This window comes from Lynx canadensis, chromosome A1 (assembly GCF_007474595.2).
Source record: "Lynx canadensis isolate LIC74 chromosome A1, mLynCan4.pri.v2, whole genome shotgun sequence".
NCBI classification, from domain to species: Eukaryota; Metazoa; Chordata; class Mammalia; order Carnivora; family Felidae; genus Lynx; species Lynx canadensis.
In genome coordinates, this window is record NC_044303.2 from 13,817,428 (window position 1) to 13,844,971 (window position 27,544).

At 33.5% G+C, this 27,544-nt stretch overlaps 1 protein-coding gene across 1 annotated transcript in view; it reads left to right on the forward strand.

The window, feature by feature from the left end:
• NBEA (neurobeachin) overlaps positions 1-27,544 on the forward strand; it is a 694,460-nt gene that overhangs the window by 154,085 nt on the left and 512,831 nt on the right. The window contains 3 exon segments of the mRNA XM_030309029.1: positions 7,809-7,917; positions 19,429-19,581; positions 20,715-20,883. Of these exon segments, the coding sequence (XP_030164889.1) occupies positions 7,809-7,917; positions 19,429-19,581; positions 20,715-20,883 (431 nt within the window).

The window sequence follows — 27,544 nt, forward strand, 5'->3', positions numbered from 1 at the left end:
ACCCAGTAAATGTAGGGACCTTTTGGACCTTTTGGACCTTTTGGATCCTAGAAGAGCTGTGGTTTTTTAGTCTGTTTAGCTTTTTACTTGATAGAGTGGGTGGACTGGCGGATTCCAGGATTTTTACTTTCAGAATGAGAAACCTTTATATTGCTTTGTTTTATCCCTCTGTTACTGCTGGTTTGCTCTGGATTTGAGCAGCATTACAGAAGTGTGCAGCAGAGTGAGGAAACTGAAGCACTAGCAGTTTGAAAGCAGAAATGAAAAGAAGAGCCCCACAACCAGAAATTACCAGGGAAATCATGGAAAGGAGAGAACTTGGGAAGTAACTCAGTAACATTATATATGAATTCAGCTCTGAGTTGTAGCTTTGTGATTCTGATCCAAATCCGAAGTTCTAGCCATTGGAGGAAGGCAAGATAAAGAATTAAAAGTTATTTACATTGGAAAGGAAAAATTAGAACTATCCCTTTACAGATGACATGATTTCTTACGCAAAATAAATTTTATTTCTTTGCATTAACAATGTGTATTAGGAAACCAAATGCAAAATACTTTTAACAATAGCTTCAGAAATTTAAATACTTAAAATATAAATGTCCAAACATGTAAGGATCTGTGTGCTGAAATCTCCAAATTGCTGATGAAAGAAATGAAAATATTAAATAAATGATGAGATTTATTGTGTTCATGTATAGGGAACTCAACATAGTAAGGATGTCATTGAATTGATCAATAGATTTAACACAATACCAGTTAATGTCCTAGCTAGATTTGTTTGTTGATATATGCAAGATGATTCTAAAATTTATATCAAAACATAAAATAACTAGACTAGCTAAAATGATTTTGAAAAAGAATGTAGTTGAAGGAATCATACTTGCCTGCCTTCAAGACTTACTATAAAGCTATAATAATGAATGTAGTATGATATTAGGAAAGCAATAGACACTATCACCAGAACAGAATAGAGTCCAGAAATAGTCTCCCAAATAAGGACAATTGATTTGTGGCAAAGGTGCAAAGTGAATCTAGGGGAGGAAAGATAGTTGTATGTCAAAAATGGCCATTGAACTAAACCTCACACTTAAAAAACATAAACTCAACATTAACTCTAACTGTAAGATATAAAACTATAGAACTTTTAGAAGAAAACATAGGAGATAATTTTTGTGATCTAGGCTAGGCAAAGTCATTTTAGACATGACCACAAAAGCATGATACATAAAAGACAAAAATTGATAAATTTGACTTTGACTTTATCAAAGTTAAAATCCTTTAGTTAGCAAAAGATACAATGAAAAGACACATTACAGCCTGGAGGAAAAGAGTAGAAAATACTTTATTTGACAAAGGATTATAATCATCAAGAATATATAAAGAAGTCCCTAAAAGTTTAATAGTAAGAAAACATAAAATCCAATAAAAAAAAATGGGCAAAAAGTTGAACACTTAACCAAAGAAGATATAAGGATGTCAAAATAGCACATGAAAAGATGTTCAGTATCATTAATCAACAGGGTAATTAATGTATAATACAACTAGTAGAAGGTACAACTACACACTTAGTAAGATGGCCGAAGTAAAAAAATACTCATGGTGCCAAGTGCTGGCAAGGATGAAAAACAACTGGAATATATTACTGGTGAATTTCCAAGCGGTACAGCCACTCTGGCAACTTGGTAGTTTATTACAAAGGTAAACATACACATTTACCTTGTAATTCAGCTCCTCTACTCCTATAGGTTTATATTGATGAGAAATGAATGAAAGCTGTGTTTCACAGAAGCCTTTGTGTGAATGCTTATAGTAGTCCTGTTTGTAATTATTGTTAACTAGATATAACTCAAATGTACACAAATTGTGGTAATCCATTCATACAATGGAATACTCTTTTACCAAGTCAAAGCAATAAACTCTTGATATATGCAACTACTTGGATGAGTATCCAAGACAATATGTTGAGGTCAAAAAACACAAATTCAGAAGATTCCATGCTATATGATTCAATTTATATGACATTCTTGAAATGTCAAAACTGTAGTGATGGATAAGAGATGAGTAGTTACTCAAGATTATGGGAGTTGGAAGAATGTGATTTGTAAAGCTCTAAAGAGATGGAATATATGAGGGCTTTTTTGGTGTGATGGAAAAGGTCTGTATCTTGATTCTGGTAGGATTATCAAAATCTACATGTATAAATTGTCAGAATTGTACACACACTGAAGAAAAAAAAGAAGTAAGAAGTCAGTTTATTGCCTGATCATTTAAATAATAATTTTAAAACACCAGAAAATTCCTGGGCATTTGTAAAGCCTAAGTATCAAATAATTATTTCTTTCTGTGTCAGCTGTTTTTTTGTTTTTGTTTTTGTTTTTATAAGAGAGTGAGAGAGACGGAGAGAGAGCCCGAACAGGGGAGAGGGACAGATGGAGAGAGGGAGAATCTGAAGCAAGCTCTGTGCTCAGTGTGGAGCCTGATGTGGGACTTGATCCCATGACCCTGGGATCATGACCTGAGCCAAAATCAAGAGTGTGACGCTCAACCAACTGAGGCAGCCAGGCACCCCCACGTTAGCTGTTTTAATACTTATTTTCTTTATTTGACAATTTTAGCACTTCCAGGGTATATTTTTAATCCTGCTTCTGTTAAACAGACTGGGCCTTGACACCAGGATAAAGGATTGGCTATTTGGTTCCCCTGCTATGACATATTTTGATCTTGAAGGGCATCACACATGTGTCATTATGTCTCTATTTTATTTTTGAAATTTTCAACTTCTTAGGTTAGGAAGATAGAACATTAAATTTCTAAAGTATTCATGTATCCATGGATTGTACATGGTTACTAGTAACTGCCACTTGTAACTTATCTACTAAATTTTCATAAAGGGACAAGGATGTTTAAAGTATTGTAAGTGGTCATTTTTCAATTGGGATTAAATTAGTAGGCTTTGAGACCCTTTTTAGTAAATACTATTGGCTGTCTGTGGAGTTATGAGTGGAGCTGGTCAAAGGCTGTTTTGTTCTCAAACTATGTAAATACTGGTAGGTACTATATATGAACATATAACTGTGTCATAAGAGGCTTAGAATTAATTCCTTTAGAATTAAATATGTTAAAATTTTGTTTCCTATAGAAGACAGATTTTGAGACATTTCAATCACAATTTTATGAACTTTGACTTTTTGGCTATAACATTTTTCAGAAATAAAATAGGTTGATGAAACATAAAATCAAAATCTGTTACCAAAGGAAGGTAAAAATGTGTGATTCCCTGATGAACTTTAAAATAGGACCTTTAGGGGCCCCTGGGTGGCTCAGTCAGTTAAGTGTCTGACTCTAGGTTTCAGCTCAGGTCGTGATCTCATCGTTGCTGAGTTCAGGCCCCATGTCGAGCTCCACGTTGACTGTGTGGGGCTTGCTTGGGATTCATTCTCTCTCTCTCTCTCTCTCTCTCTCTCTCTCTCTCTCTCTCTCTCCCCGCCTCTCCTCTGCTTGTGTGCATGTGTGTTCTCTCTCTTCTCTCTCTCTCCAAAAATAAATAAAAATAAACTTAAAATAAAATTAAAAATAATTAAAATAAAATAAAAGATAAAATAGGACCTTTAAAGAATACTCTCAAATAGCCATGACAGGGGTAGCCAATTCAGTTTATGAGGCTGCCTGTCTCCTTATCAGGCTGAAAGAAAAGGTGGAAATTACTGAGAGATTTCATGGCTGTAGGCAGGCTTAGTGATTTCCTGTGCTACCAGTATATTCCATCTGTCCTTACATTTTCCTGTGCTGCATTTCACTGTTTTCCTTATTTGACTCTGCAGATAAATGTATTTTACTTATTTCAGCATGTATCTCCACTTGATGTCTGAATTGATGAATGTGACGGTTTTCTGTATCAGGTTTATTGCCTATATAGGCAGGTAGGCAGTGTTCTTTTAAGACCACATCTTTAGGAACACATTGTCTTAAACGTGACTGTCAAATGGATATGGAATTAGAAACTTTGGTTTAGACCTTTCCAGTTGTGAACTGTGAAGAAATTTAACTCTTCTAACTTTTGTGAGATTTTTTTGTGTATGGGTGTCACTGAAATTAATTGTGTTGAGTGAGAAATTATCTTGGGTATGGACTTGAGTTTATTTCTTTTACAGTTTTGTTCCTGCTCTGATCACTCTTATCTCAGAAGAGTTTTCTAGTCAGAGATATAGCATAGAAACAGTGGTATTAGATATTTTATATAATTTTAATCATTGTTTGCAAGATTTCAGTGTATCTCAATACCAAATTTGGCTACAAAAAAGATGAAACCTTATGAAAAAGTCAAAAGGTTTTCTCCCCTTACTGGTACCTTAATCTTAATGGAATGTAATCTACTTCTAAATTTATTCTGGCAATTACTTTGTAGTGTTTCTTAAGATATTAAAAACATCCTTTTAAAAGGGCAGGATGTGTTGGATCCCAGGGAATCTTTAATTTTTTACATTATGAATTCCATTCTTCTTAATATATTTAAACAGTTCATGTAGCTGAGGTACTTTGCTTGTTTCAGTACAAAACAGATTGAAAAGACAGTTTCTGTGTCCTAAGAACTGCCTTTGAGCTGAGGTTTCATATTCAATCTCAATCATTTCAGTTATACATTAGGTCTGTCTTAATGATACAGTATATCTTTAAATAATCAAAAACCTCAAAGATAATAAAACTTTTAGGATTATAAATTGCCTACATTAATTACTTTAAAAGATAAATAATGGACAAATTGAAATGGATAAAGTTATATTAAAATCAAGTCCAAATCTATATTTATATAAATTTCAATGGAACCTAAATAGAGTACATATTTATCATTAGTAACAGAAATTAGTCATGTTCATACACAGTTATTAAATATTCTCAGGTATTTGTGGGCCAAGACTGTGGTATTCCTTAATAATATGACCAGAAAGCTCTAGAGAGATAATAAATATGCTGTCATAGTGGTATTATTATACTATTTTCTTCATTTTCATAAGGTCTAGCCCTTTATAAGTATGTTACTTGAAATAAATATTATTTTCTAATTTATTGGAAGCTTATTAAGAACTGGAAGGTGTTAATTATTTTTAAGAATAACCCTATAGATTATTTAGTGTCATTTTCCTTAAAAGGAGGCAGGATTATTAAATACCCTTAACTATTCCTAAAGTAGAATTGCTACTTAAAAGAACATGATATGTTATAGTACTATCTGTTGAAAAGTTTAGCAATTTTACTTTAAGATATAAAAGAACACTTTCTGTCTATTAAGTAAAATATTCCTGTGGAAATCCATTTTTGGGTATTGCTATACTTTTCAAGAGAAACTTCTATGTTGTGTATACTAGTTTTGGCTGACACAGATACTTGCTTTTTGGTTATCCTATATACTTAGATCCTCTACAGATGAACTGATATGTCTAGACAGGAAGTGGTATGTAGGAGATATAGGAATGGGCTGAAGTATCCTTTATATTTGCCTTTGTATCTAGGGGAGTTGGAAATAGGCAAGAATGGAGAGAAATTTTGTATGGCAGTACACAGAATTTTGCAAGTTTATTGTGAGCCCTGCAGCAATCCGATGCATTTTAGTTACTGGTAAGTTTGTTAAATTATGTTTGAAAATGTACCTCTTCGAAGATGGCCATCTATTTACTATTACATCCACCATGTCAAATATACCTATTTTAAAGATTTTTTTTTTTGAAAAGATGTAGTATTGCTATTGCATTCAGTTTTAGGTATAAATTTACAATACTTTTGTTAGTGAATGCATTTGACTTTTCAATTGTTGTCGTACTTAAAACTGAAGTGAAATTAACTTTATATGGGTAGCATAGATACGTGTTAAGATTTTTGGAATAAAATTAATATTTCTGATTTTGTAATGGAATTCCACTGTGATTAGAAGTCTGCATTTATTCATTAGATGTTTGAGAAAGACTAGTCCTTCTGACATAAAAAGAGTAAGAAAATCCATGGCATTGTTGTAATTTTATATAGCTTTACATAGGAGAGTGATTTATTTTGCATTTTTTTCATGGACCATAGGGACCATAGACATTTCCAGTCTCTCTTTTTGTCAGTGCTGATGTTTAGGAATGTTAGTCATCTTTCTCCTTAAGTCCCTAACTCAGGCGTAGACAAGAATTCCATGAAAAGATTAGGAAATTGTGTGATCTCTATGCACTGATTTCTTTATTCTTCTCAACCATTTAGGCAGAAGTATTTTTGTGCAGTGGTACTATGCAGTTATTTGTGTAGTGGCTTTTATTATTCATACAATTCATTCAAAATGGACTAGATTGCTTAATAGCTGTTTTTCTTTACAGAAACATTAAAAAAAATTCCAAGAGATTCTTTGGTGGTTGTGTTTTTCTTGCAAATGTCTAACTTTAGGTCAAAGTGAAAGAATTATGTTGACTTGTAATACTAGTTTACTTTTTTTGTGTGGTTAAAAGAATTAGGGCCAATTAATGTGTTTGAATTTTAATTTCCTGTAATGAGTACCTTATTTCCAGTTACACTATATTTTTTCTAGCTGACGTCATATAATCCATTAAACTACAGTCTTTATAATAATAATGATAATATGCAGTTGATTCTTTTAATGAGAATATTTCTGAATTGAACAAGAATATCCACATTTTCAGAGAAATGTGTTGTCAATACTATTGAAACCAGAAGAGTTAGCATAAGTTGAGAGAATGGAATCACTTTAGATTCCTTTTGGACTTAGTTATTTTCAAGTTTTCCTCATTAACAGATTTTCTTAATTCCTTGTAGGAATGAGTACTTGTGAATTTAAAATATATTTATTAATTTGTGGTCTTACTCTTTCTTATGAATATAAATAGGCAAATTAGGGTACCTTATATAGCATTGTAAATAGGAATTTTAATTGCTGATGAAGTTTGGCTTGTTGTCATTTATTGTTATAAACTACAGGAAGCATATACAATGAAGGAATATATATTTTCTTAATTAGGATTGCCATCATGTATTAATGCTGCTAGTTGAAAATTGTTCAGTGTGTAACTTGGTGAAATAATATATTATCAAAGCTTAATTCAGTGCAATCATTTATTTATTTATTTATTTATTTTGTTTCTTCCTTCATTCAACAGACATAACAAGTGCTTTATCTTTGTCTGGCACTTCTCTTTGTGTGCTTTTATGTGTTTGTGTATACATTGTATAATTAACTGCCACTTTCATTTCAATACTATACAGATCATTTGTTTTCTGCTCTCATGAGCTTTCCTGAAGGCATATATGAACATAAAAAACATCTTGCATATTTCTCTGGATATTTTCTAAAAAATTAGAAGTTATTTTTAAAAAATAGGTCTAAATGAAAAGTTTTCTTTAAAAATAGGTGTGTTCTCAAAAGTAATATTGCATACACATTTAAAATTCTCTGTGATAACATGTTCTTTAAAACAATATTATGATAAAGTCTTTATTATGGAGAACTGATGTATTTGTGGGTATGTTTCTTATGGTAGATTTACTTGAAGCAGATAATATACATATGTATAGATGAACTTCGGTGTTTGGCTTTGGAATATAAAAAAACTATGCAGTTATGTTTTGATTTATATTTAATTTTAAAGAGATGAAACAAGTTTCCTCATGCTTGTGAGAAAAATATATTCTTGTACAGCATAAGGTGTAATAATCATTGTCAGCAAACTAGAGATTAGAATTGAATATGCTTGTTACCTTTTGTTATATGTTTATAATCAACATTTGATGATTACATAATGTAATTATCTGTACTTTACATGCAGTGCTACTCTTTTGGCATTCCTGGTTGAACTACTTAAAAGTTCAGTAGCCATGCAAGAACAGATGCTGGGTGGAAAAGGCTTTTTAGTCATTGGCTACTTACTTGAAAAGGTAAGTGGTGTGTGTTGATGGTTTTATTGTGTAGTATATACAGCTGAACAACTGACAATCCTGAATTATATTTTTTTTCTATAGTTTCTCTCTTCATTAACTGTTCATTGTTGTTAGCTAATTCACAAATATTTACTTTTATATTTTGCATTTGGACTTAAGTATAGACATTGAACTAAATTGGATGCTAGAAATCTATATAATTAAGGGATTTTGAGTGAAGATAGAAACTAAAGAAAATTTTTTTCCTCTACCTTTAGTCAAAGTTACAAGTTTTTCCCCTTAACTTTGTTTTCTAGTTGTTTCTTTAGTATCCTTACATTCAAACTAAGTTTCTTAGAAGCTTTATCAATTTAATTTTAAATGGATTTCTTGGTTTTGCTTTATTTTCCAATTATATAAGGTAAAAAAATCTTTGTTTTGTAATAAGCAAAAATAGTTTGTGATTTGTCTCTGCTTTTAATATATATGAATATTTAAGGTGGCTTTTCTGTAATCACTACATAATATAAACAATACAAGTTAGATGGGTTTAATATTTCCCATGTTGTGTCATTTATGTCTTGGTTTTCTTATAACCTTTGCTTTAGTCACAGTTGTACTATTCTGGTAATGAATGCTGGATTTCTATTATGGGCTCATAAGAGTTTAGTTGTATCATGCAGTTTCTTTTAAAAATTGACATGGGAAGTCATGAATAAAAGTGATGGCGTATTGACCTTTTTTTTTTTTTTTTTTTTGCCTAAGGAAATACCTGCCACCCTCATTAGCTCTCTCAAACCTATTTTTATCATTTAACTCTTTAGCATTCAGTTGCTCTGAAAATGGAACTATTTGAGAAATAAAGAGGTGAGGCCTTGAATAAGAGGGATAAACTTATTTTTCCATTTGGAAATAAAATTGAGAAGACTTTTGGAAATAGTTTTTTCAACTCAGATTGTTCTACCTTTGAAATCCTTGTAACTTGTCTTTGTTTTAAAACAAATATTCTTTCTTGAAGGATTGGTGATTGGCGAAGTAGTAGGTTATTAAGTAGATTGATCATTTGTAGCATTTCTTTAATGAAATAATTTTTTCAGAAACATTAAGATTTTCACTGAGGTGTTTGGTTTCATGGAAAACTATTTTTTACATCTAGATTATTAAGAATTTTTTAGAAGATTTATATTAAATTATATCTTATGCAAATTAGATATTATGAATGTAATGTGCCATTACTATGTACGGGCAAGATCACTACCAGGATCTATCCCTTGAATATATTTTTCATCCATCTGCTGTGAGGTTATCAAAATAATTCTAAAGTGAGCATTTTTTTTCTTACACATAAAACTTAGCTTAAAATTAGAAATTCATTGGAGCACCTGGCTGGCTCAGTTGGTGAAGCATAATTCTTGATCCGGGGGTTCTGGGTTCAAACTTCATGCTGGGTATAGAGAGTCCTTAAAAGTAGATCTTAAAAAAAAATTTAAAAATTAGAAATTCAGTGAGAATACTTTAAATCAAAATAAAAGACATATTCAGTTCTTCCTCCTTTTCAGAGTTAATAACCTTAAAATTATATTGTCAGCTTAGGTAGAAAATATTATCTCGTTATGGTTTTAATTTGCATTTTTTGAAATTTTGAATAAGATATGACATATTTTCATATATATTTATTGCACATCCACTTTTTCTCACTGATGGAGTACTTATTCATGTCCTTTGCCAATTTCCCCAATTTCCCTCCAAGATCCCCACTCCTAGGCAACCTGTAATTTACTTCTTATTTCTATGATTTTGTGTATTCTAGATGTTCATGTAAGTGGAATCATACAGTGTTGGTCTTTTTGTATCCTGTTTATTTCACTTATTGTCATGTGTACAAGATTTCATCCATGTTGTAGCATATATCAGTACTTCATTTCTTTTTTGGCTGAATAATATTCCATTGTATGCATACAACACATTTATCTATCTATTCAGATGTCAATAGACTTTTGTGTTTTTTCCATCTTTTGGATGTTATGACTAATGCTGCTATGAACTTTCATATACAAGTTTTTGTGTGGACATATGTTTTTATTTCTCTTACGTAGATACTTACCTATGAATTGATTTGATGGATACTATCATAATTCTGTGTGTAACCACTTGAGAAACTGCCAGCCTGTTTTCCAAAGTGGAAAATTTCATTTCATCCACAGTATGTGCGGTTTCCAGTTTTTCACATCCTTGCCAACATTTGTTAATTGTCTTTTTTATTCTAGCCATCCTAGTGAGTGTGAAATGGCATGTCATTTTTTATTTGCATTTCTGTGTTGTCTAATCATGTTGAGTATCTTTTCATGTGCTTATTGGCTGTTTGTATGTTTTCCTTAGGGAAATGTCTATTTAGAACTTTGCCCATTAAAAAAAATATGGTATTTTCATTATTGAATTGTAGCAATTTTTTTTATTATTCTGTACACTAATCTTCATTAGATATGTGACTTGCAAAGATAGTCTTACATTCTGTAGATCACATTATGTTTTAATTTGCATTCCCCTGATGACAAATTAAATTGAACATTTTTGTACACTTATTGTCTTTTAGTTATCCACCCTTATTAAATACCTGTTCGAAGTGTTTATCCTTTTTCATATGAATTGTCTATCATTTTTTTACTGATTTGTGGAAATTCTGTTTATATCCTGTATTTGAGACCTTTGTTGGAGATGCATTCTGAATATTACTTCCTCTGTAGCCTGCTTTTTCACTCTCTTGATATTTTTGTTTTAATTTTTTTTAACGTTTATTTATTATTAAGAGACAGAGTATGAACAGGGGAGGGGCAGAGAGAGAGGGAGACACAGAATCGGAAGGAGGCTTCAGGCTCTGAGCTGTCAGCACAGAGCCCGAAGCGGGGCTTGAACTCAAAAACCGCAAGATCATGACCTGAGCCAAAGTTGGACGCTTAACCGACTCAGCCACCCAGGCGCCCCTTCTCTTGATATTTTTTGATGAATAAATGTCCTTAATTTTAATATAGGTCACCGTTTCATTTTCTTCTATGATTATCCCATTTTGGAAAGAATCTTCAAGATTGTTTTGGCTATTCAAGGGTATTTGCATTAACATCTATATCAGTTTGTTAATTTCCACCAGAAAAATGCTAGGATTTTCATTGTGTTTCATTGTGTTGTATTAAACCTTCCAATTCATACATTTGGTGCATGCTTCTATTTACTTAGGGCTCTTTGGTAGAATTGTGGAAGAAAACATTGTCTTTTTGCTAAATTTATTCCTAGATTCTTGAGGTTTTTCAAATATAAGTTTTTTTTATCACTGATATATAGAAATATAATTGATGTTCATGTTGACCTTTATATACGTCTTGCTACTCCTCTAATTCTCGTAGTTTGTCAATTTTTCAGAAACATTTACTTGTAGAAAATTTTATATCTTCCTAATACTTATTCTTTTTGTGTTTTTCCCCTTGATATTGTACTAAGACTTACAGTATAGTGCCAAACAGAAGGTGTAATAGTTAGCATCCCTATCTCTTATTCCAGAGTTTCATGTGCAAAGCTTTCAATAATTAGCCACTAAGTATGGTATATGTTGTAGATTACTTTCAGTAGATTTTATTTATTTTTAAAGAATGTTATTTATTTTGAGAGAAAGAGAAAGAGCACATGCAAGTGAGAGGGAGCAGAGTGAGAGGGAGAGAGAATCCAAGTAGGTTCCACACTGACAGTTTGATCTCCTGAACCGTGAGATCATGACCTGAGCTGAAATTAAGAGTCGGATGCTTAACTGGCTAAGCCACCTGGGCACCCCTAGTCGATTTTTAAATCAAATTAAGAAACTGTCCATTACAAGTTGCTGAGAAGTTTTCCTTATCATAAACGGTGAATTTTACCAAATGTTTTTCTGCATTATTTGAGAAAATTAAGATGTTTCTTCAATTTTTTCTTAGTGAATTATATTAATTACTTTTCAAATGTTAAACCATCTTATATTCCTGGAATCCTATTTGGTCTTAGATCATTCCTATCCCAATCAGGCTTACTTATTTATTTATTTATTATTTATTTATTTATTTATTTATTTATTTATTTTAACGTTATTTATTTTTGAGACAGAGGGAGACAGAGCATGAACGGGGGAGGGTCAGAGAGAGGGAGACACAGAATCTGAAACAGGCTCCAGGCTCTGAGCTGTCAGCACAGAGCCGACGCGGGGCTCGAACTCACAGACCGCGAGATCATGACCTGAGCCGAAGTCAGCTGCTTAACCGACTGAGCCACCCAGGCGCCCCCAGGCTTTTATCCTTCAAATGGCTTATGTCAGTGTCACCAGTAGTCTTCATATTGTTACATCTTAGGGTTTTCAGTTTCATCTTATTGGTCTGTTAACGTTTCAGTTTAACATTCTTTCCTTGAAATGCTTTCATTTAATTGTATTTTGTAACAGCATCCTTTCTTTGTTTTCTTTCCTACCTCGTTGGTCTCCTATTTTATTCTCTCCTACTCACGCCTCCTCTGTCTCAATTTTTTTTTAATTTTTTTTTTTTCCTTCAACGTTTATTTATTTTTGGGACAGAGAGAGACAGAGCGTGAACGGGGGAGGGGCAGACAGAGAGGGAGACACAGAATCGGAAACAGGCTCCAGGCTCTGAGCCATCAGCCCAGAGCCTGACGCGGGGCTCGAACTCACAGACCGCGAGATCGTGACCTGGCTGAAGTCAGACGCTTAACCGACTGCGCCACCCAAGCGCCCCTCTGTCTCAATTTTAAGGACTGATTTTCCTTTCACATATTTCATCCTTCAGTTTTCTCTATTTTAGTTAATAGCATTGCCATTCACCCATTAGTTCAGACCAAAAATGTTAATACTTTTTGACTCTATTCACACAATAAATCCATATTCTATGCAAATTATCTTGTCTTGGTATTAAAACATATCCAGAATGAATGACTTCTTCCTACTTACGAACCTAGTCCTTTCTATGTCACATTGATATCATCCTGTTTCAATCACCATCGATCACCATTGGTTATCCACACTCTATTTTTCTTGCAGTCAGACTAATCTTCCTAAAATATGCCATACTTTACTACTTCGTCCTTCTCAAAGTAAATTCACAATTCTCTTACCTTTGACATCATCTCATTATACCCCTTCATGCTTTCTCTGTTACAGACGCACTGGCCATGCAAAAGCCTTTTTGCCTTTCCCTTAAAAGCTAAAATGGCAGGCATGAATCCATGTCAAGACTTTTGCATTTTCTTTTCACATTGCTTTCATCACTCATTTTGTAGATGTCCACATGGCTTGATTCTACACTTCTTTTATGATTTATGACATCTTAGAGAAGTCTTCACTCATCCCTCTAAATAGAATAGTAGCCCTTCCATAGTCATCACTATCTCTCTATTGATTTTTGAGAGCACGATTCAGACGTTTTTTACTTGTTTATTTTCTGCCTCTTTTCACTAGAATATAAGCATCAGCTGGATGAAAACAGGGACTGTATCTTTTTTGTTTTCACCTTATTGTTGTGTCTTCAGGTCCTAAAAGAGTGCCTGCCTCGATAAATAGTTGTTGGATTAAATTGAATAAATGAAAAGCACTTTCATACTTGTTTGAGTACCTAAAAGAATGTTTTTCACCTTTACAGATGAATATTCATACTGCTTTATTTTAAACATCAGTTCCTGGGTGAATAGTATAGATAATAAAGTTTACATTTTTATTTTTATTTAGTTAGTTTTTTAAAGTTCCATTTTTATTTTATCATCAACTAATAACAAGCTAATAGTTAACTATCACTTAGCTTTATGTTCTTGTCTTAGAAGGTGTAACTTAGTGGGGCGCCTGGGTGGCTCAGTCAGGTCAACGTCCGACTTCGGCTCCTGTCATGATCTCATGGTTCGTGAGTTCAAGCCCTGCATCGGCCTTAAGTTCCCTTGTTAAGGGAAATCAGCAAGGTTTGAAGAGATGAGAGGATTGTTTATCATAACTCAAAGAGAAAGTTTTGTAATTCTGGAAGAAATCATACCCAACTGGAATGTGGTCTTAAGTAAAAGAATGTGGTGTATTGGCCTGAAAGGGTGAAGCTAGTAGAATAAATACCCCAACTTCATTTTCTTCCTGGCCTCTAATTTCCTGCTGGTGTCTCTAACTAGTCAAACCCAACAGGAAGCCAACAGGCATGGGAGCCTCTGGAGCACAAAATAGGATGGGGAAGGTTGGGGAGTAGATCAGCACAGCCAGTAAAACCTATATCCTATATATCCATTAGGTTGGGCTTTAGGGTTTGGTTGTCTGAGGCTCTATTTTGTCAGCAAGGACCTAGGTTTTTTCTGTATGTCTGCTCTGCCAAGTCACTGATGATTTTATTTGATGATATAGCTGCTGTCCTTTGTGGTAAAAAGAAGGTTTCCGGGTAGACTTAGTGCTGTAGGCCTTCACATCCAGATTGGGGGTAGGCAGAAGAGCTCCCTCTGCCAGATACTGAAGGACATCCGTCTCTCTAATTTGATAGTCAGCTTAGGTCTTGACCTACTTTGAATCATTTGTTGCCATGAAAATTTTGATGCTGGTTCTCTGAACTAATTGCTCTCTACCTGTCTCCCCCAAACAACAGCAACAACAACAACACATAAATGATTCATATTGGATTAAGCTATTTGGAGCTCAATCTTGGTGTCCTAAAAGGAGTGAGATGGATGTTGAGGATCAACTACTTTATGATGTACCTGTAGTAATTAAAATAATTATCCACAATTTCCTTAATAATATAGTATATATTCTCTATGTGTAGAGTGGTTTCTGCAATAAAAATGAACATTTCTGGGGCATACAGGTGACTCAGTCAGTTAAGCGTTCGACTTTGGCTCAGGTCATGATCTCACAGATCCCATGTCGGGCTCTGTGCTGACAGCTCAGAGCCTGGAGCCTGCTTTGGATTCTGTGTTTCCCTCTCTCTCTGCCCCTCCCCCCACTCATGCTAAGTCTCTCTGTCTCTCTCAAAAATGAATAAACATTAAAAAAAATTTTAAATGAACATTTCTGGTAATCCATTCCATGGTGGGCCGCTCTAAATGTGGGAAAGACCTCTTCTTATTGAATAGCAACTTCTCCCTTTAACATCTGTTGCCCCTATTTGATTTAGTTACTTATGGAGTAAAATGTTATCATCTAACTTTTTCCCCTAGCTTCTCAAGTTCTATTTCCAATATCTTCTATCACAGTTCATATAGTTCATTTTATAAGTTATGTGTTCAGTCACCACACAAAAGTACTGTTACATAGTTTAAATTTCAGAGCATACAGTTTACAGATTTATAACTATAAATTATCCAAGTATAACTCTCTTTTTAAATAGCTTTACTTGAGAAAATGACAGCAAATATCAAAATAAAAAATATTTCAAAGCAATCATTCAAACGAAACTCATTAAAGCAGAGTTGGATATCTTCTTTTCTCCTAATCTGTGTTTTGTCTTTTCTTATTCTCTTCTGCTGAGGAATTATGGCAGGCACCAGACACAAAAAAAAGATGAATAACATAGTATTCTCTTTTATAACAGGAAAGAAAGATGTGAATAATTAATAGTAATGCAAGGCAGGAGGATTAAGTACTACTTATGGTAAAGGTAACATGCTACTGAAGGAACTTTCATTTTCTGCCTGGTAGGATTTTGAGTAGGCCAATAAAAAACAAAACAAAACAAAACAAAACAAAACATTACAAAACAAAACAAAACATTACAAAACAAAACAAAACACAGTTTTAGAAAGATATTTCCTAAAGATAAATGTTAGAATAAAAACTACTACCCAAGAGCTTAATTGCTATGAAAAAACTGATACTTTTTTTTTTTAGTAATATGGAAGGAATGCCTCATGTGATGCTTCTAGTGTATCTTTTTATAACACAGAGCAAGTTGAAAACTTGTTTCCAAATTATGAATTACTTCCTCAAATGAATACGTGCATAATGGCCAGTCTGATTTTATATTGCCTTATTGTTCTTTGTAAACACATGACAGTTTTATAGAATAAAATCTGATCTCTGAAAATGTTTATCTAGGAACAGGATCTGACTGTTCTATTTCAGAATTTTAAGTGTAAAAGTAGGATTTATCAGATAATGTTCTTGAAATCATCATTACTGAATAAGAATATAGTCTATAAGATAAGCTATCTGAAATTATAGCTAGTGAAGGAGCTGGCTAAAGCTTTATATAACCATTGATCTCTTGTTTTAATTTTTTTCCCCTACCCATGAATAAAGTGGTTAAAAATTTTAAAAACATTGCATTCTTCTTATTAAAGGTCCTTTAAAATGACTGCCCGAGCTTTGATTTTTCTTTTTCCTTAAAGACTTATTTGTTTTTGTCTTCCACTTCCCACTCTTTAACAATTCAGCTACTTGTTAGGATCATTTTTCCATCTTTTTAAAAAATTTTCATGTAAAGTTTTTCTCCCAACCTTTGTTAGGACCATTGCTTATCTACTCACCACTGGTGTTTTGTCAAACACCTAGTAATAAAAGCCTAGTAATAAAAATAATTGCTATCCATATTATACTTAAAACTAATTGGTACCTACTCAGTAACACCTTTTCATAATCACCCTTCCACAAATTTCCTGTCCACTCTGTGCTTTTTCATGTACTTACTAACATCTGACTTGTTACATATTTTACCTTTTTATGTTGTTGACGTCCCAGGCTTCTCCTTTCTTAGACTTTGAGTTCTGTGAAGGCAGGGCTTCTTCAGGGCTTTTTGTTAACTGTTCTTTCCACGGTGCCACAGAGAGTCCCTGGCAAATAGTAAGTCCTCAACATGCATATTTTCTGTATGACTAAATGAAGAGTATTGAATCTACCTTTAAGTAAAGGAAACAGATGCAAGGGGTTTACAAGTTGAGGGAGCGTGGTAGAGAAGGCACATGAAGGAAACTGGTGTTGTATAGGCAAAACTTATTTTCCAAAGAAACAATTTATTTGGCTCAATGAAAAGTTTTCTAGTTTCGAATTTTATTTTATTTATTTTACTTTTATTCCTTTAGGTACCTTCATCAGTTCTCACTATTTATTGTCTCCTACCCTAATTCATACATTGTTGTTAACTATTTGAATATTATACTCATATGAGTTTGTGACCCCTTATGAAATGCATGGCATGCTTATGTCAAATTTATTGAGTTGCCTTTGTTATGAGCGTGATGAGTGTAGGTATACCATATGGGAAGTAGAATTGGTAAGACGGTTCAGTCCTTTTTAGACCTTAATTATCCTATACTATTATTTGGACTTTAATCCCTGGTAATGGAGATAAAGATGTGATGTGACCTGTGCTTCAGGGTTTAGTGGTAGGTGATTCTTTATCCTAGGGAGGATCAAAAAAGGTCACCAGATGAGGAAGGAAACATTTGTGTACTAATACATATTTTTCACATTTGAATTTGAATTATCAGCTTTTAAAGAACAGCATTTACTCTATAATATTTTCATTTGAAATTATACTCCAAAGCAGCAATATAACGCAAGCCTTGTATGTTATGTAAAAATTTCTCATAGGGGTGCCTGAGTGGCTCAGTCATTTAAGTATTGGACCTCAGCTCAGTTTGTGATCTCGCGGTTCATGGGTTTTAGCCCCATGTCAGACTCTGTACGGACAGCTCAAAGCCTGGAGCCTGCTTCACATCCTGTCTCTTTCTTTGTCCCTCCCCAAATCACGCTCTGTGTGTGTCTCTCTTTCTCTCAAAATAAATGAATAAACACTAAAAAAATTTTTTTTAGATAAAATAAAAAAATAAAAATGTCTCATAACGTAATATGTGAAATTAATACAATAATGTATTTTATTTAACTTTATATATCCAAAAATATTATCACTTCAGCATGTACTCAATTAAAAAAGGATAATAGATACTTTGTATTGTCTTTTATTCTAAACCTTCAAAATCCAGTGTATACTTCCTTACAACACCATCACCTGGGACTAGCCACATTTCAAGGGCTCAGTAGCCACAAATAGCTAGTGGCTGCTATATTGACCAATGCAGCTTTTAAAAATTTTTTTTTTCAACGTTTATTTATTTTTGGGACAGAGAGAGACAGAGCATGAACGGGGGAGGGGCAGAGAGAGAGGGAGACACAGAATCGGAAACAGGCTCCAGGCTCTGAGCCATCAGCCCAGAGCCCGACGCGGGGCTCGAACTCACGGACCGCGAGATCGTGACCTGGCTGAAGTCGGACGCTTAACCAACTGTGCCACCCAGGCTCCCCGACCAATGCAGCTTTAAGGTTTGGTTTAAATTATGGAAGGTCTGTCATTTCTCTAAATGGCATTGATAGTAGGTTATGTATTGGTGATGGCAGTTGAAAATCTTGATGGAGTGTTTAGAATAGAGGTATTGTTACATGAAGCTGTGGAAGTATAAAATATCGTCTAGGGACAGTGGTTTTATAGGAACGAGAATATAAGTTTCAGCAGTCCCCATCTTTTTTAAATTTTTATTTATTTTTAATATGAAATTTATTGTCAAATTGGTTTCCATATAACACCCAGTGCTCATCCCAACAGGTGCCCTCCTCAATGCCCATCACACAGTTTCCCCTCCCACCCACCCCTCATCCCATCTTTTTTTTTAAATAAACATTTTGTAAGCTAATTTTAAAAATTTATTTATGTATTTGAGAGAGACAGACAGCATGAGTTGGGGAGGGGCAGAGAGACGGAGAGGAGAGAATCCCAAGCAAGCTCAGTGCTGACAGTGTGGAACCCTGTGTGGGCCTGGAACTCACAAACCGTGAGATCATGACCTGAGCCTAAACAAAGAGTCCAACACTTAACCTACTAAGCCATTCAGGTGCCCCATCAGTTCCCATCTTTTAAGCAGAAGGCACTGGGGAGTAATCTGAGGGTCATGAAAGCCAAAGGGGGCAGTATTTCCAGGGAAGTGAGATTTGCCTTTTTAAATGTGTTGTATTTGTCCATGTGCAACTCATTTGTGATTTTATGAAGAAAGGCTTTAGTGGAATGGTGGGGTCAATTTGTTTTCCAGTTGGTTTGGATCTCATGATAGTTCTCTTTCCCAATATTTGTGTGTGTGTGTGTGTGTGCGTGCGTGTGTGTGTGTGATCATGGTATTAATTGTATTCCATTTTAATTGTCTTTGAGATCTCTTCTTTAGTCAACTCACACAAAAATGGGTTGAGACCATTTTTATTCATAACTTACTTTATTTCTTTAGCTTGGGTTGAGAGTGGCATTTAACCTGAGTTCTTTATCTGCAGGTGTTCTGGAAAGGGATTCAGATAACAAACTGTCATTTAAGAGAATTATCTTAAAATGTTATGTTTCTGAATATAATTAGATTTTGAATGCTGAAGGAAATATACAGTTTTATATTATACTTAACGTATTAGGGGTGGATATGGAAAATGCATATGTACTTATTGCAAGTCAGCAGTTTTAAAATGTGATGTTCTGGGTATTTTTAGCTTGAAAATCTTTTCCTTTTCTTCAGTCATCAAGAGTCCATATAACTAGAGCTGTCCTGGAGCAATTTTTGTCCTTTGCAAAGTACCTTGATGGCTTATCTCACGGAGCACCTTTGCTAAAGCAGCTTTGTGATCACATTTTATTCAACCCAGCCATCTGGATACATACACCGGCAAAGGTATATGTTTTGTTCTCATTCATTTCATTTTAGCGTAATATTATAAATTATAGTTATGGACCTAAACTATCCATGGAAAGCATTTGTTTGGATTTTTCGACCTGTTTTATAGTCAACCTGAAGCAGTTGAATTCCACAGAATCAGCAATCAAAATATGAAATATGTAAATATTAAACTAAATGAAACTATAGTTTAAATTAAACTGGATCTAATAACTGCATTCGGAAGTTAGTGGTTGTGATTCATATCTTTCCAAGAAAGAATTTGCTACACTGATTATTAAGACTAAGAAAACAGAAAGTAACAGGTAACTAATTATGCCATGATAAGTATAATCACAGTGACTGGAAAATTGCTTTTATTGTAAATACAGAGTTTATATCATGATTGTAAACATTATTTATTTAAAAATAAAGATATACATTGTTTTTTAGATATCAAGATAAAATTTTTATTTTTTTTTTTTACCTAAATTTAGCCAATAATAACGGACATTTTTCATGAATGTGAGCTTCCTTTTACAGTTTTCAAGTTTCCCATACAACTTTGGTTACATAATATAAGTTCTGACCTTTGTTGTTTAGCATGTTAATTGTGGTGCTAAATTCAAACTTGACGTTTGTTCACTTTTTAAACAAGATGTTTGGCTTGTCCTCTCTCTGCTTACATGCTTAGATTCTGATACTGTGGGAGTGGGTTAAGAAAATTTGAAACTACCTGAACTTTTAGGATATAGGACTATGTATATTTTTTCCAAGTATGATATAGCTGATAGATATTCTGTTTCTTTCAGCTGCTGAAATATACTTTGATTAAAGGCTTTAGTCTAGTTAACTTCTTAAATAATTTGGTCTTCCTATCAGATACTTTTGATAGATTATTAAGTCATTTAAAATTATTTCATTGGTAATAGCCACTAGATTACTTTTATTAAAATAAGTTTTATTAGAATGTGTTGGCTGCAGATTTTTTTCAATGTAAATAAGATTTAATTAAAAGTTATTTTTAACCTCTTAATAAATGGTTCTTTCTTGGCCTTTACTAATTTGCATTTAAATTAAAATGTATATTTATAATAAACACTTGAGGCATTTTAAATTTATTTTAATGCTTTGCTAATATTCTGTATTAGGTTCAGCTCTCCCTATACACTTACTTGTCTGCTGAATTTATCGGAACTGCTACCATTTATACCACCATACGCAGAGTAGGAACAGTATTACAGCTAATGCACACATTAAAATATTACTACTGGGTCATTAATCCTGCTGACAGTAGTGGCATTACACCTAAAGGATTAGGTAAGTACAACACTACCACTGTATTCATGGTACTATTACTGTTCTGTATGCTGAGTACTGTTATAGGGAACAGATGTGCATGGTTATGAAAATATCCTGAACTATTGTCTTTCTTAGATAGTAGCCGTATGTGTTGAGAGCTTTTTGTGATAGAGAAGTTTATGGATTTGTAATATTAAATTATTTTTAGAATAAAGTCAGGTAAAAAATAATATTCTACCTTTTAGCCAGTGTACTTATTGATACTTGGGAAGATATAGGCATAGTATTAAAAACAGATGAAACTGGGGCGCCTGGGTGGCGCAGTCGGTTAAGCGTCCGACTTCAGCCAGGTCACGATCTCGCGGTCCGTGAGTTCGAGCCCCGCGTCGGGCTCTGGGCTGATGGCTCAGAGCCTGGAGCCTGCTTCCGATTCTGTGTCTCCCTCTCTCTCTGCCCCTCCCCCGTTCATGCTCTGTCTCTCTCTGTCCCAAAAATAAATAAACGTTGAAAAAAAAAAAAAATTAAAAAAAAAAAAAACAGATGAAACTGATCATGGCCACTGTGTTCTAATATAGTTGTTTTGGTGCTTTGAGATTGTTGCCTTTTTTTTTTTATATTTTACCCCAGACTTTACCCTTTATTCTAAGTATAGTAGAAATTAATTTTATTCTTCATTGTGTTATTGCTAATTTTCCTAATTATATATAATTTTCCTATTATATACTTTCCTAAGTATATAAATACATACTCAGCATAGAAAATAAAATGATATAGAAGAAATATATTATTTATACCCAAATCCCAGGAATAGTAACTGTTACATGTTTGGTGTGTGTGCTTCCACTAAATTTCATTGAATTAAATGTATGAAATACTTAAACTCTCTTAACAAAATTGAGATTTTCTTGATTTTTTTTTCTTATGGTTTTTTTTTTTTTTTTTTTTTTTGGGCTCTACGTAGCAATCCAAAAGAATGTGTCATTTACATATTTCTAAAATTTTTATTTTATTTTATTTTATTTTATTTTATTTTATTTTATTTTATTATTATTTTTTTAATGTTTATTCATTTTTGAGAGACAGAGAGAGATGGAGAATGAGTGGGGAAGGGGCAGTGAGAAAAGGAGACACGGAATCCGAAGCAGGCTCCAGGCCCTGAGCTGTCAGCATAGAGCCTGACATGGGGCTCGAACTCAGGATCCGTGAGGTCATGACCTGAGCCGAAGTTGGATGCTCAACTGACTGAGCCACCCAGGCGCCCCTGAAATTTTGATTTTATAAGTAATGCAGTGTTTACACCTGTGTATATAATAATTAACTTCTGTCTTTGATTTATGTAGGATTATTGAGAGTAGTTACTGTGTAATATGTTAGAGTGCTTTTCTCAGCATACTCACAAAGACATTGAAAATTTTGTTTTATAAAAATCTTTTTGGGTGCCTGGGTGGCTCAGTCTGTTGAGCGTCTGACTTCGGCTCAGCTCATGATCTCACAGTTTGTGATTTTGAGCCCCACATGGGGCTCTGTGCTGACAGCTCAAAACCTGGAACCAGCTTCAGATTCTGTGACTCCCTCTCTTTCTGACCCTCCCCGGCTCACACTCTGTCTCTCTCTCTCAAAAATAAATAAACATTAAAAAAATTTTTTTTTTAATTCTCAGTAAGGGAAAATAACGTAGAAGCATTCTAATATTCATTTATTAGCTTATTTTGTGTCTTTTAATGATAGGACTTTAAAAGTTATATTATACAGTCTGATATATTATTCTGTCATTTATGACTTTTTTATTGCTTTTAATCTTGATAATGCCTAAAATTTACTAGATGTTCACCATGAGTTTGAATCTCTGCTAAGCATTCCATCTGTTAATTTTGTTCAATTATTTATATGTAATGTAATTATATATACATAGACATGTTTACACATACACATAGGCGTATACATATAGCTTGTAGTCGGTATCACTATTATTTTGTACGTCAGGAAGGTGAAAGTTGGTACAAAGTGATAGAACTAAAATTTGAATCATGTCTATGTGACTGAGAGCCCTTGTTCTCTAACACTATAGCATGGTAGAGTTTTCTCTACTCCAGGCACATCATATATTCACACATACTAATTTCTGCTTCAGAAAACTAATTTATAATTTACAGAAAAGTTGTAAGAATTTTATAAAGAATTACTAAAACTCCACCATGTTTCCCAGTGTTTAATGTTACCACATAGACTTTATCATTCTCCATTTTATGTAAATATAATCAGACCTACATATATGTGTATGTATTTTTTTCTAAATCAAGAATAAATTGTAGATGTGATACCTTATTACCTTAAATATTTTCCTGTTAATTTCCTAAAAGACACTCTCTTAGATAACCAAAGGCAACCATTTAAATCCTGGTAATTTAACATTAATACAATGGTATCATCTAATCCAAAGATAGCATTTAAATTTCACCAATTATTCCAATAATACCCTTTTTAGAAAAAAAATCTCTTTTTTTTCCTCTTAATCCAATTCAAGAATCATATGTTGCATTTAAGTTACCTTGTCACTTGAATATTCTTCAATATAGAAAAGTTATTTTTAGCATTTTTGTCTTCCATGACCTTCACATTTTTGAAGAATAGAAGCAAATTACTTTGTAGAATGTCCCTTAATTTGGATTTGTTTGATATTTGCCCATGATGATTCAGGTTTTTCATTTTTGGACGCAGTCACGCACAAGTCATACCAATTCTGTCACATTGTATCATGTCAAGAAGCGCGTGGCGTTCAGTTGTCGTATTACTGGAGATGTTAATTTTGATCATTTGATTAATGTGGTGTCTGCCAGTATTCTTCATTATAAAATTACTACTTTCTCTTTTGGAATAATAAGTATTTGGTGGAGAAATACATTGAGACTATGTAAATATCCTGTTCTTCAACAAACCTTCACTTACTGGTTTTAGTTCATCAGTGAATCTTGTCATAATTGATCTTTATTGTGATTGCTGCTAAATGACATTATTTCCTAAGCCATTTATTAGTTTGTAAGGAGGAACTTGTTTTTTTCTCTTCCAATTATTTGTTCATTTTATATCAGCAAATATTTCATGGATTTCTATCTTATTCAGTGTATTACATGAATAGTTGGCACACTTTCTCTGCAAGGGGCCACACAGAAATAGTTTAGGCTTAGGGAGCCTTATGGTCTCTGTTGCAAGTAGTCAACTCTGCCAGCGTATAACAAAAACAACCATAGACAGTATGTAAATGATTAGATACGGTTTGTTTCAAACAAATGGAAATTTTTAAGTTTTAACGGATTTAGCCCAGAGAGTATACCCTGGGTTGTATCATTATTTATTCGATGTTAAAGTTGTCTCAGATTTGGCTAGTAGGAGTCTTTCACCTTAGTTTTGGGGTCTTTATGACAGATGTCCATAATTTTTCAGTCCTGGCTCTTTCCCACAAGAGAGCCAGAGTTTTTGGTTCATGTTATACTTATCTCAGTCCTGGAATCAGACATTTCTCCAAGGAGCCCTGGTTTGGTTGGTGGATATGGTTTCAGAAACCAAGATTTGGGTGTTAGTGTGCTTATTTGGCTTATTGCTCTTTGAGTGTTATCGCTTGTAGGCATTCTTCATTGATGTAGGAGACACAAGTTTATACATAGATACCTTCAATTCTGATTTAAAACCACTTGGTTCAGTGTAGTCTCAAACTTATTATATTTATAGCTTTCTTCCTTCAATATTGAAAAATCTGGCTTACATTATCTTTAATATATTTATACATTTGCTCATTCTACTTTATGAAACAGTGTTCCGACACATGCACCATCACCTTCTCAGCTTTGACGTTGCCAGTCAGCTCTGACCATCTCTTCACCTCTAACTCTGGATGGTCCTTGTCACCTCCTTAGCCCTAATTGTTTCTTTGCCCCTGACCACACTCCTGGCTCTTGTTGTCTCCTCGCCATGACCGTGAAGGTCCTGCCAGACTTACTTGCCTCCTTGGCCCTGCCAAACTCCTTGAGCTCTGTTGGTTTCTCCTATCCCAGGGCCCTTAACCTGGCTGGCTCTGACTCAAGGAGACAGGAGGGAAGAAACCAAATAAATATATTGTGAAGAAAACTGACAAGAAAGTGGAGAGAATTTGTTTTTCTTTATAGTTTGATTTATTCTTTTTAATGCATCTTTTTATTTGTTATTTTTAATCCATCTGAAATTAATTTTGATATTTAGTAAAATGTGAGGTTCTGACTTGAAACGTAGCTTTCTAAATAACTTTTTTTAAATACCATTTTGAACTAAAATGCTTTCTTTTAACAATAGTCAATTTGTACTATGCTAGCTGTTCGTAGTACTTCCTGATTCATATGTAGGCTCTGACTTGAGAGCTAGGATCTTTTTGCTTTGACTCTTATTTAATACTTTTGTCCCTTAAATTATTATTATATCAGGTTCACTATAAAAATTCATATTAACAGATATTGTGGCAACAGATATCATTAGCAAATGGAATCATACAAAGGCCTATTAAAAAAAAACAACTTACTGTTCTCTCAAGGAGCCAGTATTACCAGTCTTGTATGTTCTTCTACCCTCTTTTTCTCTGCTCATACAGGCACAGTTTTACACGTGTCTACGTGTAGGTCCTTCAGATGAGGCGTGTTTCATAATTTTTGTATTTTTGAATATGTCATAAATGCAAATATGTTAATACGTGATAAACCTTACATAGGTCTCACCAAGCTTAAGAAATAGAACATTACCATAAACCTGTATGTCCCTGTCCTTGGTCATGTCTTCTTCCCATTCCTAGCCATAGAGATAACCCCATCCTCTATTTTATGTTTTATGTTTTTTGTTTTAGGTTTTTTATGCCTTTTCCTTACTTGAGGGCTTATTATTTTTTTACTTGTGCTTTACCATTTTGCTATTTATGTATGGATTCCTAACCTATTGATTGTTTAGCTTCTGTATTTTATATAAATGGTACATTTGTGATTTGTTACATCACTCAATTTTATATTTGTGAGATACATCTTTTTTTTGTAAAATATGGATCTGTATCATGTATATGCTTAAAACCCACACATATGTATGTATTTTTTCCAACATGCTCTTTACATTGTACAATATCTGACAGTAGTAATTATAGCTAACATTTACTGAGTGCTTGTGATTAAAATGGACCAGGGACTATTCTGGTCCCTTTACATATGTTGATCTATTTAACCATTACAAAATATCCTATGACTTAACCATGATTTTTATTCTTATCCTTACAGTAGAAAAAGAAACAACTGACACTTTCAGACAGTATAAAACTTTTCTAATTTCATTAAATGGAAGTAAGGGTATTATTACTAAGATAATGGCTGTCTCTACTGGGTTGGGATGGAGGATGTGATCAAGATGTAGCTCAGAGCTGAGGACTGGCGTGGGGTGAGGACTTCAGTGCACTGGAGCGAGCTGCTGTGCAGCCGGTTGTTAAATATTCAGGGATTTTACAACCTCGTTTTTAAACTATTAGTAGATTGATCTTGAATTCAGTCATGATGGGAACACTTACACAGCAAAAATCAGAAATCTGCAATTACTTAATCTGATTTAAGTCAGGACCTCACCCCTCCACTCTTGTGTAGTTCCTTTACCTGCACACCGGTTGTTACTGGCTTTCTTTGCCAGTTTGCTGTCAGTGTTCAGTATCTGGATCTACAAAGTGATTATACAGGTATTAATTCTGAACTCTTCATTAAGGTGTATGTTTACATCTTCTATATATGTGCTATATTTCACCATGAAAAAGAGTTGAAAAATTAATACTAAATATTGGTAAGGAAGGAAAAGGTAGCTTGTATCCTGTTGCCAGCAGTGGGGCAAAAAATGTAGAGTGCAGTCTGGGAAATGAGAAAGAGATTTCCTTCTCAAGAGTAGATGGAATGGATTATTTGATAATAATTTGCATGTAAATATTGAGTGAATAAGATGTTATAAATTATACATAAAGTGATTTTTATTTTAAAACTTATGAAGAAGCTATGTAAATACTCATTGCTTCAAGAAAGCTTTATGGTTCTAGCTACATACTTAAAGGTATAATTTAATTATTACATTATATGTATGACATATATCATTTAATGTTCTCATTTATTGGTAATTAGATATTTGCAATTAATTACTTTGAAATTTAGATGTTATGATGAAATTAACATGTGTACTTTAACTGTTCACATTCATTTATTCACTCATAAGCATTTATTGAGTGTCCACCATAATATGTATTTAGTATATTTAAGTCACATAGGAAAAAAAGCTGCAAAACAAACATTAGCATGTCACTTTTCTGTGCTTTATCATATAATGTGTGGGGTGAAATGGAGATGGTCTTTAAATGAAGACTGGTTTAATTGAAGATGAAAGAAATGTTAGGGAAACTTGATTTGGGGGAAAAGGGAACCTATTAATAAAAAGTAGGAAAAAATATTTAATGTAAACACTTGATGATTATGCACTTATGAATGGATGATATTCTAATTATTTAAAAAGTAATTCTTTCCTCCAAATCTCAAGTTTGGCGAATAATTTGAAATTGCCAAAATCTGAAAATAAATGCTTGGATCCTCTGATATAATTGAAATTAGATAGCATTAATATTAATGAGTATTAAAATAAATACAACTAT